The sequence below is a fragment of the Microcaecilia unicolor genome, chromosome 4, assembly GCF_901765095.1.
Source record: "Microcaecilia unicolor chromosome 4, aMicUni1.1, whole genome shotgun sequence".
In the NCBI taxonomy this organism is placed as follows: domain Eukaryota; kingdom Metazoa; phylum Chordata; class Amphibia; order Gymnophiona; family Siphonopidae; genus Microcaecilia; species Microcaecilia unicolor.
The window spans coordinates 248,442,453-248,455,295 of record NC_044034.1 but is presented as its reverse complement, the minus strand read 5'-3'; the positions used below and the strand labels follow the sequence as shown (position 1 = coordinate 248,455,295).

The following is a 12,843-nucleotide window of genomic DNA, read 5'->3' as shown; positions in this document are numbered from 1 at the left end:
TCTGCGTCAGCCCGGGAACCGGCATTTTGCCATAGCAAAACAAAGGTTTGCTGAAGTCTTCTGGTGCGTGTGCATCGCGCATACGTGAATTGACTTCCTGCTTGCCGTGCAAGCGTGTACCTCAGTTTTTCTTTTTCCATGACTAGGTGTGGCAGATTCCTCCTATGCTCCTCGTTGAGGCTCAGGAAAAGGAGTCTTGTTTTTCAGTGATTTTTTTCTCTTTCAGCGTTAGTCTGTTTAAAAAAAAAAAGAACTTATCCTTTAGTTCCCTTTAGTATTTTTTTTTCCTGATTTGTTTCCTTTGTTTTTCAACGCAGCCAGCCTTTCGGCAACGCGGTCGGGTTTCTTCCCTTTTTGGTACAGTCGCGTCTTTTGACTTCGCTGAGGCCGTTTTTTCCTTCCATGTCATCAAAAACACCCAGCGGCTTCAAACGTTGTACTTGGTGCAACAGGACCATCTCAGGTACCAATACCCATTCCTGGTGTATCCAGTGCCTTGGGCCCGACACAGCCCAGCTGCTTGTAGTCTGTGACTTCGTATGAAGAAATGGACCCGAGTGGCTCGAGAAGCCCAGCAAGAGAAACTTTTTGGTGCTCGGTCTGGTCCTTCGACGGTGGCATCGACTTCGGTACAGAGGTTGTCGACATCAAGGGAGACATTAGTGTCAGTAGCAGAGGTAATGGCTGCTGAGAGACCAAGTCGCACTGTGAGCAGTGAGGCATCGAGTGGGTCTCCACCTGTCTCGAGGCTTCCTGCTATGCAGGCCCCCCTGGACCGACCATCATCGGGACTGACCCCGAGGAAACGTGAGGATTTCACATCGTCCTCATTGTTAAAGAGGAGTCTCGATGACGGGCATCGAGCGAAGAAGCACCATCATCAATCTCCTACACGTGGTGCCGGGATTCGGCACCCGAGAAGTGTTGGCGCTGAGAGGACCGCTCCCCCTTTTTTCAGGAGATGCTGATGCATCGGTCTCCTAGCAGCCCTGTTACCTGCACCTGAGCATCAACAGATTCTGCCACCGGCTGTTCCACCGACCGCGCAGCCTTCTCCGATGGCGGCTCTTGAGTGCATCCAGGCCCTGCTTCCAGAGCTTCGGTATCAGAGGTGCTTGCACCTTCCGTACCGTCTGCTGCAGCGGCTTCTGGCCCTTCACCTGCTGTGAGGTCCTCGTCCTCAGTGCCAATTGTGGCACCAGGTTCAGCTGCCACCCAGGTCGACTCCCCTTCGACGTTGGTGGAAGAAGCTTCGCCGCAGTCCATGCGGGCGTCGGCCTATCGACATCGAGGCAGTCTGTCTCTGTGAGAGGTATTATCCGATACTGAGGACGAGTGCTCGTGGGAGACAGAGGGAGATCCCAGATACTTTTCTTCTGATAAGTCATATGGGATTCCCTCTGAACCTTCCCCTCCACCTGAAAGGAGACTTATCTCCTCCGGGAGAGTCTGTCCTTTACTTCTTTTGTCCAGGACATGGCTATGGCTATTCCCTTCCCTATGAAGGTTGACGATGAACCCAGGGCTGAGATGCTCGAGGTCCTGGTCTATCATTCTCCACCTAAGGAGGTTGTGACAGCTCCTCTACATAAGGTACTGAAGGAAGTCCTTATGCAGAACTGGTCATTCCCTCTGTCTAGCCCCGTGATCCTGAAGAAAGCTGAATCCCAGTATCAGATCCACAGTGAACCTGGGTTGATGAGGTCTCAGTTACCCCACAATTCCATGGTTGTGGACTCCGCCCTCAGAAGAGCCAAGAGTACTAGAGACTATGCCTTGGCACCCCCTGACAGAGAAGCTAGGACCTTGGATTCTTTTAGGAGGAAGATATATCAGGCCGCTATTCTCACCGCCCAAATCCAGTCTTACAGCTCTTCACGAGCGTCCCTTTGTGGAACTTGGTGAGGCAACTGTCTAGCTTGGTTGATGCGGTCCCTCCGGAGCAGGCAGAGCCTTTTCGCCAGGTGGTCAGGCAGCAGAAGGCATGTCGTAATTTCCTGGCCAGGGGCTCTTACGACTCTTTTAATGTGGCATCCAGAATCACTGCTCAAGGTATACTGATTCGCAGACTCTCTTGGCTGCATGTCTCTGACCTGGATCATTTGGTCCAGCAGCGGATGGCGGATGTACCTTGCCAGGGGGGGGGGGGGGGCAACCTTTTTGATGAAAAAGTAGAGGATCTTGTTTACCAGATCAAGAAGCATAATGATGCTATGGATTCTCTCTCCCACCAGGCGCCTTCTGCTACAACCTCCTCAACTAGAAGGCTTTTTTGGGGGAAGCGGAGTGCTCCCTATTCCTATGCTAGGTGTAGGTACACTCCAGCTTCTCAACAGCCTGGTCAGGCTCAGCCCCAGCGCGCTCATTTTCATCAACAGCATGCACCAAAGGCCCCTGCTGCTCTTCAGCAAAAGCAAGGGACGAGTTTTTGACTGACTCCAGTTCAGCATAGCCACTGTAAAAGTGTCCGTATCGGACAATTTGATGGTTGGGGGGAGGTTAATGTTTTTTCACCAGAGGTGGCCTCTCATAACCTCCAGCCGGTGGGTTCTTCAAATAGTCCGGTTAGGATACACCCTCAATCTGGAATCCAAACCTCCAAATTGCTCTCCGGAAGCTCATTCTTACAGCTCCCAGCACAAGGAGGTACTTGCAAAGGAACTCTCCGCCCTTTTAAAGGCCTATGCGGTCGAACCTGTTCCCCAGGGTTAGAAGGGCTGGGTTTCTATTCCAGGTACTTCCTTGTGCAAAAGAAAATTGGGGATGCGTCCCATCCTAGACCTAAGGGCCCTGAACAAATTCCTAGTTCGAGAAAAGTTCTGGACGGTTTCCCTGGACACCTTTCTTCCCATGATTCAGGAGAATGATTAGTTATGCTTTCTGGGCTTAAAGGATTCTTACACACACATCTCGATACTTCCAGCTCACAGAAAGTACCTTCGATTTCAGTTGGGAACACAGCACTTTCAGTACCGTGTACTGCCCTTTGGTCTGGTGTCTGCACCCAGAGTGTTTACAAAGTGTTTAGTTGTAGTCACAGCATCAGTACACAGACTGGGAGTACATGTGTTTCCTTATCTCGACGATTGGCTGGTGAAGAGCACCTCGAAGGAAGGTGCTCTGGAGACTATGCGAATGACTATTCAGGTGCTAGAGCTACTGGGGTTCATAATAAATTACTCCAAGTCCCATTTCACTCCTGTCCAAAAATTGGAATTCATTGGAGCACAGCTGGACACGATGACAACTTGGGCTTATATTCCAGAGACAAGGGCAGACAACCTCCTGTCCCTGGTGTCCACAGTTCGAGCGTCTCAGCAGATCACAGCTCAGCAAATGTTGAGACTTCTGAACCACATGGCCTCCACAGTTCATGTAACTCCCATGGCACGTCTACATATGAGATCAGCTCAACAGACCCTAGCTTCCCAGTGGAATCAAACAGTGGGGAATCTGGAGGATGTGATCCAACTGTCCACCAATTTTTTTAATTCTCTTCAGTGGTGGGCAATCTGGTCCAATTTGACCATGGGACGACCATTCCAATTTCCTCAAACGCAAAAAGTACTGACGACGGATGCATCCCTCCTAGGGTGGGGGGGCTCATGTAGATGGGCTTCACACTCAAGGAGCCTGGTCCTTCAACAGCTCTTCAGATCAACCTCCTGGAATTACGAGCGATCTGGAACGTTCTACAGGCTTTCAGAGATCAGCTGTCCAAACAAATCATCTTGATTCAAACAGACAGTCATGTTGTGATGTATTACACCAACAAGCAGGGGGGCACCGGATCTCACCCTCTGTGTCAGGAAGCTGTTCAGATGTGGCCTTGGGCACGCCGTCAGGGCATGTTTCTCCAAGCCACTTATCTGGCAGGTGTAAACAACAGTCTGACTGACAGGCTGAGCAGGGTAATGCAACCTCACAAGTGGTCACTGAACATGGGCTTAGCCCGCAAGATCTTCTGAGCGTGGGGCACCCCCTCGGTGGATCTTTTTGCTACTCAGATCAATTACAAGGTCCCTCAGTTCTGTTCCAGGCTTCAGGCCCACGACAGACTAGTGTCAGATGCCTTTCTCCTACATTGGGGGGCAGGCCTTCTGTATGCATATCCTCCCATACCTCTAGTAGGGAAGACTTTGCTGAAACTCAAGCAAGACCGCGGAACCATGATCCTGATGGCACCCTACTGGCCGCATCAGATTTGGTTCCCTGTTCTTCTGGAGTTGTCCTCCGAGGTACCATGGAGATTGGAGTGTTTTCCAACTCTCATCACTCAGAACAAGGAGTCGCTTCTACATCCGAACCTCCAGTCTCTGGCTGTCACGGCCTGGATGTTGAGACCTTAGAATTCATCTCCTTGGGTCTTTCAGACGGTGTCTCCCGAGTCTTGCTTGCTTCCAGGAAAGATTCCACAAAGTGGTATTACTCTTTCAAATGGAGGAGGTTTGCTGTATGGTGTGACAGCAAGGCACTAGATCCTCTTTCTTGTCCTACACAGACCCTGCTTGAATACCTTCTACACTTGTCAGAGTCTGGTCCCAAAACCAACTCCGTAAGGGTTTACCTCAGTGCAATTAGTGCTTATCATCAACGTGTAGAAGGTAAGCCTATCTCTAGACGCTTAATGAGAGGTTTGCTTTGTCAAAGCCCCCTGTCAAACCTCCACCAGTGTCATGGGATCTCAATGTCGTTCTCACCCAGCTGATGAAAGCTCCTTTTGAGCCACTGAATTCCTGCCATCTGAAGTACTTGACTTGGAAGGTCATTTTCTTGGTGGCTGTTACTTCAGCTCGTAGGATCAGTGAGCTTCAAGCCTTAGTAGTGGATACACCTTATACTACGTTTCATCACAACAGAGTAGTCCTCCGCATGCACCCTAAGTTCCTGCCGAAGATGGTGTCGGAGTTCCATCTGAACCAGTCAGTTGTCTTTCCAACACTTTTTCCCCGACCTCATGCCCTTCCTGGCGAGAGCAGCTTGCACACCTTGGACTGCAAGAGAGCATTGGCCTTTTACATGGAGTGGACGAATATCTTCAAACAGTCCGCCCAGTTTGTTTCTTTCGATCCCAACAGGAGGGGAGTCGCCATCAGAAAACGCACAATCTCCAGTTAGCTAGCGGATTGCATTTCCTTCACTTATGCCCAAGTTAGGCTGACTCTAGAGGGCCATGTCACGACTCGTAATGTTAGAGCCATGGCTGCGTCGGTGGCTCACTTAAAGTCAACCTCCATTGAAGAGGTTTGCAAAGCTGCAACGTGGTCATCAGTCCACACATTCACATCTCACTACTGCCTTCAGTAAGATACTCGACACGACAGTCGGTTTGGGCAGTCAGTGCTGCAGAATTTGTTTGGGGTTTAGAATCCAACTCCACCCCACTAGGCCCGTTTCTGTTCCAGGCTGCACTGTCAGCTAGCTGTATATAGTTTCAGTTCAATCTTCGTTTTGTGCTTGCCGTTGTGAGTCCCAGTTGACCAATGTTCATTGTTTTGAGTGTGCCTGGATGCTAGGGATACCCCACGTGTGAGAATAAGCAGCCTGCTTGTCCTCGGAGAAAGCGAAGATACTTACCTGTAGCAGGTATTCTCCGAGGACAGCAGGCTGATTATTCTCACAATCCCTCCCACCTCCCCTTTGGAGTTGTTATTGGTATGCCTTTTAATTTAACAGAGGTATGCGCGGCGGGCGGGATGTCAGTCCACTCATGCGTGCTGCACGCACGCCAGAAGACTCCAGCAAAACTTTTTTTTTTGTTTTGCTATGGCAAAATGCCGGTTCCCGGGCCAACGCGGACATCGACCCACGTTTGAGAATAATCAGCCTGCTGTCCTTGGAGAATACCTGCTACAAGTAAGTACTTCGCTATCTCCATTTAATTATGGCCATTTTTTTCAGTGGAGGAAGGTGAATAGTGGTGGCGTACCCTAGGGATCTGTACTGGGACCAGTGCTATTTAACATATTTATAAATGATCTAGAAATGTGAATGACTAGTGACGTGATTACATTTCTAGATGTCACAAAACTTTTCAAAGTTGTTAAAATATATACAGACTGTGAAAAAATTGCAGAAAGACCTTAGGAAATTGGAAGACTGGGCATCCAAATAGCAGATGAAATGTAATGTGGACAAATGCAAAGTGATGCACATTGGAAAAATGAATCCAAATCATAGTTACCTGATGTTAGGTCCCACCTTAGGAGTCAGCACTCAAGAAAAAGATCTAGGTGTCATCATAGACAATACTCTGAAATCTTCTGCCCAGTGTGCGGTGGTAGCCAAAAAAGCAAACAGATTGCTAGGAATTATTAGGAAAGGGATAGAAAATAAGACAAAGAATACTATGCCTCTATATAACTCCATGATGTGACCTCACCTTGACTTTTGTGTACAGTTTTGGTCGCCATATCTCAAAAAAGATAACAGAATTAGAAAAGGTTCAAAAAGCGGCCAAAATGATTAAGGGGATGGGAACGCCTCTAATACGAGGAAAGGCTTAAGAGGTTAGGGCTCTTCAGCTTGGAAAAGAGACAGCTGAAGAGGGTCTATGATAGAGATCTACAAAATCCTGAGTGGTATAGAACAGCTAAACATGAATTGATTGTTTTAAAAAATAGAGTAGGGGACCCTTAATGAAATTACATGGTAATTCTTTTAAAATTAATAGGAGGAAATATTTTCACTTAATGAATAAAGTTTGAAACTTGTTGCCAAAGGATGTGGTAACAGCGATTAGTGTATCAGGCTTTAAACGGTTTGGACAAGTTCCTAGAAGAAAAGTCCATAGTCTGCTATTGAGATAGAAATGAAGGAAGCCACTGCTGTCCCTGGGATTGGTAGCATGGATTGTTGCTACTATTTGGGATTCTGCCAGGTACTTGTAACCTGGATTGGCCTCTGCTGGAAGCACTGGACTAGATGGACTATCAGTCTGCCCCAGTATGGCTATTCTTAACATTTTTATGTTCTCACGTTATCAGACATATATATTCCAATTCATCCCAGCACCAAGAAGTACCTTTTCTTTAGGTGACTCACTGGTCATTACCAGTACAAGATACTTTTCTTCAGCCCCTAGGGTTTTCACAAAGTGCCTGATGATTCCAGTAGCTACCTTAATAAGAAGGTGCAGCTGGTTTTTCCATAGCTCATTGACAGGCTGTTGACTGTATCTAGCATAGAATTAGCTGTTTCTTTTAGGGACATAGCAACACTCCATACTACAAATCCCAGGGCAAGCAGTTGCTTCCCATGTCTGTCTCACTAGCAGACTATGGCCTTTTCCTCCAGGAATTTGTCCAAACTTTTTTTAAACCCAGATACACTAACCGCTATTACCACATCCTCCAGCAATGAGTTCCAGAGTTTAACTAATCGTTGAGTGAAAAAGTATTACCTCCTATTTGTTTTAAAAGTATTTCCATGTAACTTCCTCGAGTGTCCCCTAGTCTTTGTATTTTTGGAACAAGTAAAAAATTGATTTACTTCTACTCACACAACTCAGGATTTTGTAGACCTCAATCATATCTCTCCTCATCCGTCTCTTTTCCAAGCTGAAGAGCTCTATCCTCTTTAGCCTTTCCTCTTACGAGAGGAGTTCATCCACTTTATCATTTTGGTTGCTCTTCTTTGAACCTTTTCTAATTGCGCTGTATCTTTTTTTGAGATACGGTGACCAGAACTGAACACTACTCAAGATGCAGTCGCACCGTGGAGCGATAAAAAGGCATAATAGTATTTTTGTTCTTATTCACCATCCCTTTGCTAATAATTCCTAGCATCCTGTTTGCTTTTTTTGCCGCTGCCACACACTGAGCAGAAAATTTCAGCGTATTATGTACAACACCCAGATCTGGGGGATTCCAAGATGGCCGCACGCATGTAGCAACGCAGTAGACTGCGCCTTTCCTATTCTTACAATATGCCGAAACGGAGAGGGAAAGCCTTGGTCTGAGCTCCCCCGACGCCTACCTCTATTCCTGTCGGTCCTACAGACAGATTTGCTCGGCCTGCCGGACAAAGTACATCGCTCGGGAGCAGTGCCTTAGGAGACGCCACAGCTAAGGAGGGCGTTATGGCGTCTCCATGACTTGAAGTTACTCTAAGCCCCGATGAGAGGACTCCGCCCCCGCAACCTCAACGGACGAGCTCCCCCTCCCTGGAATCGAGAGGCCCAGTGCCGGAAGGTGAAAGGGAATCCTCTCTGAGTGAAGCTCACGGGGAACATCTGGTGAGGGAGTCTGAGGGTCCGAGTTTACCCTCAGAGAGAAGCAGTCCAATATTTTCTGAGGTGGGAGAAGCTACAGAAATGGAACAGTTCCTGGAATACCTCCTGGAGTTTTAGTAAAACCGGCAGAGGTAACCCTAAATTCATTGTGGGACTTAATGGCTCAAATGTCCCAAGCTTTCTTTAAACAAACTAATCTTATGCTACAGAAATCAGTTGAGACTGAGAGAAAAGTGGAGAAAAATGCTTCTGATTTAAAGACTCTTGAAAGTCATTTTGAAAAAATAGAAAAGGAGGTCTCTAAAGTTGGGAATATTCAAACTACTATTCTTAAAGACGTATCGAACCTTAGGAATAAGGGAGAGACATATGATAATTACATGCGTAGGCATAATTTACGATTTGTGAATTTTCCAGTAGTAAAAATGATTAGCCCACTAGATATGCTCAAAAGATATATGAAAGAGATATTGGAAATTCCGGAATCTAACTTTCCTCCATTTACTCAGTCTTACTATATTCCGTAAAAAACAAGAGATGCACAGGAACAACAATCATCTTTGAATATAACAGACTTTCTTGAAACATCAATTACAGAGCAGGCAACGACAGCAACCTTGGTTGCAGCTGTAGCCCGACTACCAGATAAGCAGTGGATATTTAGACTTTTCTTTCGACATAAAGAGAAATTATTTTCGGGACATAAAGTATTATTGTTCCCCGATGTTGCAAGGGATACCCAAAGAAAGAAGAAACAGTTCCTCTTATTAAAACCAGCCGTTTTGCACCTAGGAGGTACATTCTATCTAAAGTTTCCATGTAAATGCATTGTGAATTATAACTCCCTTAAATATATTTTCATGGACCCAAGCCATTTGTCAGCATTTGTGGCTTCAAAAAATGTTATTGGAGTATAAAGAGAATAGCTTTGTTAGCTTTGCTATATGCTGGATTTCCTTGATACTACTTCTTCCTCCTCATTGAATCTAGGAATCCCTTTAATGTGGACTTATGTGTTATCACTTACTATTAATGAAGATTGTATATATTTTATATTTTCTTGAAAAGTTGTGAAGTTATAACACTTTCTTATTCAAGTGTAAATTCTTGAAAATGTAATTTGAAATATTTAAATAAATAAAAACAACACCCAGATCTTTTTCTTGAGTGCTGACCCCCAAGGTGGACCCTAGCATCAGGTAACTTTGAGTCGGATTATTCTTTCCAATGTGCATCACCTTGCATTTGTCCACACAAAATTTCATCTGCCATTTGGATGCCCAGTCTTCCTGCAATATTTCACAGTTTGCACGTGTTTTAACAACCTTGAATAGTTTTTGCAAATTTAATCACCTCACTTGTCATCCCGATTTACATGTCATTTATAAATATGTTAAATATCACCGATCTCAGTACATATCCCTGCGGCACTCCACTATTCACCCTCATCCATTGAGAGAAATGACCATTTAACCCTACTCTTTGTTTTCTGTCCAATAACCAATTCCTAATCCACACCAGAACCTTGCCTCCTATTCCATGACTGTTTAGTTTTCTCAGGAGTCTCTCAGTAGTGTCTAATCCAGGTTACAGATACCTAGCAGGATCCCCTAAAGTAGAAAGAATCTATGCTACTTAAGGGAATTGTAACCAAATCAATTGTAGAACATAATGGCAATGTAAAAACATTCATTTTTATGCTCATTCAGCCATCTACAGAAGAATGGCTGAATCTTGACATTAACTTAGTTTTGTTATTTTGTTGCAGTTTCTTTAGGAAGTCATCAAACTTATTGGATCCAAGAATATGCTCAATGCCAGGGTTTTTTCACTAGTGATGCCCACATCCCTTAGGGGTTCAGGAAGAGGTCAAATGGGGTATTGAGAAGAGTCTTGAAATCTGAGGCAATTTTATTGACTTTTCAGAGAGAATGAAGGCAGTTAATAGGATAGTTATAACTGTGTACTATTGTAATTTTAGTGACATGTTAGCTCTTTACCACTGTTTGCAACATATGTGGCTGTCAGTCACTAGTGGACACGTGCTTTAAGAAGAGGGTGTGAGGGTTTCATTGATCAGTTAAAGTGGTGTGGGAACCAAAAAAAGGTTAGGAACCCATGCTGTTAGATTGTAGCTCTAATACTGCTCTTCTTAATCCTTTTGATGTAGTACCTGCATCTGAAGATTACTAGAAATATTGTCTACTTTTTTCAATTTATTTTGTGTTCCTTTTAAAGGTAAATTTGAAAATGGAGTAGCAGAAGGAGCCATTAATCCACGCCTAAATCCTGTTGTAGCATTACGGCTTTCCGTTTTACAAAATTCTGGTGTCTGGGCAATCCTCAATGAGGTAAGATGCACTGTCAAAAACCTTTGTTGTTGTATGAATATGTATCCTTTGATACACTAGAAACAGGTGGAAACCTGAACTCAGTACTGTGTTTAATTAGGCAAAACTCAGCAACAAGTAAGGAATTTGTAAACTATTGTGCTTGCTGTGTTAGTAGTCTTAAATAGTCTTAAATATCTTTTGGCTCCTTTAGTTTTAGCTATCTAGCAACCACCTGATCTGAAACAGCCCTATGAAGTGTCAAACTCAAACAGCAAAAACACAAAAGCCTGCAGCATATTGTACAATGATGCATATTAAACCAGCATATATCACAAGATCCTTAGGTTACAACATAGGAAGGATATTCAGCATAAGTGGTTCCCATTCATGCTCCTACATGAATGAGTATACATAATCCAATTCAAAAAATGTCAAGGATACTATACCAATGAAACAAGCCAGAACTTAAGGACAAGTGAAAACCTACAGAGAAATGTGACACCTCAGGTGAACGTTTCTGAAGGGAAAATACCAGAGAATGTGGTAAAGGAGGTTAGCTTAGCGGGGTTTAAAAAAGGTCTGGACAGCTTCCTAAATTGACTTGGGGAAAATCCACTGCTTATTTCTGGGATAAGCAGCATAAAATATATTGAACCTTTTCAGGATCTTGCCATGTATTTTTGACCTGGATTGGCCACTGTTAGAAACAGGATGCTAGGCTTCATGGACCTTTGGTCTGTCCCAGTGTGACAATACTTATGTACTTTAAGGAGTTTTAGAAGTACACACAAACTTAAAAAAACATTTTGAAACAAGCATGGAAGGGCTTAAGGCCAATTGTTTTCTCAGCCAATATTGGTTAGGCACCTTGGAATGGTAAAATTTGACAGCCTTCATCAAACATCTTTATCCCATCTCTACCCCCAGTCCATTTACTGAAGCTAATGGTATCTGGAAGCTGGCTTGATTTTAAGTACAGGTACACTGGGTTTATTATTTATTGCTTTTGTATCCCACATTTTCCCACCTATTTGCAGGCTCAATATGGCTTACAGAGATCTGTTATGGCAACGCCATTCCAGGATATCAGATACAATTGGTAATGTAACAGGATTGAGGATGAGAAGAAAGATAAAGATCTAAGCAGATAGTTATAGAGAAATGACATTGGGAACAGGGTAGATTGGCGAAGTGGTGTAGTTAATCTATTTATTTATTTATTCACTGTTCTCATAAGAGTCTTAGTTCTTGAAAAATATTTATCAAATTAGTCCAATACATGTTATTTACAATTTATCTGATACTTTTTTCTACATAAAACCAAATTAAAGAAGATCAAAATGGGATGCAGAACTGAATAGTTAATTCCTTAAGTATCTAAATACCGATATACTAATGAGTTAGCAAACAGTAGTTGAAACATCAGATGTATTTTCATTTATGTTTCAATTTGTTTATTAAATTTTTACATTTTAACAAGAATATACTTGTTATTGAAATACAGCCATAAAATTTATACAGAAATAATAACATTCCTTAAGCAAACTTCTTACAGAAGTAAATCTACTTCAAAAATAGTATAATTTCTTAATTAATTATGATAATTATTGCTTCCTTAGACCTCATTTTTGAAGGAGACGAAAAGAGTTATGGGGAAAATATAACAATAATTCACAAAAAATAATTAGGTGGCGTAATATTCCCTTGTAGTATTACAATTGTTTAGAATCTAGAAAAGATTTAAGAGCTTCTGGTGAAAAAAATGTATATTTAACCTGACCCAGTCTCACAAGGCACTTGCATGGATAGGCCAGGAAAAACATCCCTCCTATCTCAACAGTTCTTGATTTCAATGCCAAAAAGGCTTTCCTCCTCTGCTGAGTTGATTTTGTAACATCAGGAAAAATCTGTACCTTAATACCCCCAAAACAGGTTTTTAAATTCTTAAAATACTGTTTCATTATGTTATTCAAGTCCTGTTCAAATATTAAAGACACTATCAATGTAGACCTTTCTGTTGTCTCATCAAGTGTTTGTTCAAGTATAGCTGAAATGTTTCCAGGATCTATATTCATAAGTTGAGCTTCTTGAGTTTTCCCAATCTCTCCTTTAGGAGTAGGAATATAATATAACTTATTAACAGGCGGTATAGCTTCCAGAGGCATTTTCAACACCTCGTTCAAATATCTCTTAAATAGATCTAGAGGAGTAATCCCTAGGAGTTTGGGAAAATTCAGTAAACGTAGATTTAGCCTTCTATTAAAGTTTTCAACTTGT

At 43.4% G+C, this 12,843-nt stretch overlaps 1 protein-coding gene across 1 annotated transcript in view; it reads left to right on the top strand.

The window, feature by feature from the left end:
• MGAT4A (alpha-1,3-mannosyl-glycoprotein 4-beta-N-acetylglucosaminyltransferase A) overlaps positions 1–12,843 on the top strand; it is a 156,312-nt gene that overhangs the window by 137,346 nt on the left and 6,123 nt on the right. The window contains exon 14 of the mRNA XM_030201392.1: positions 10,472–10,584. Coding sequence (XP_030057252.1) covers positions 10,472–10,584 — 113 coding nt within the window. The remainder of the gene's footprint in view (positions 1–10,471; positions 10,585–12,843) is intronic.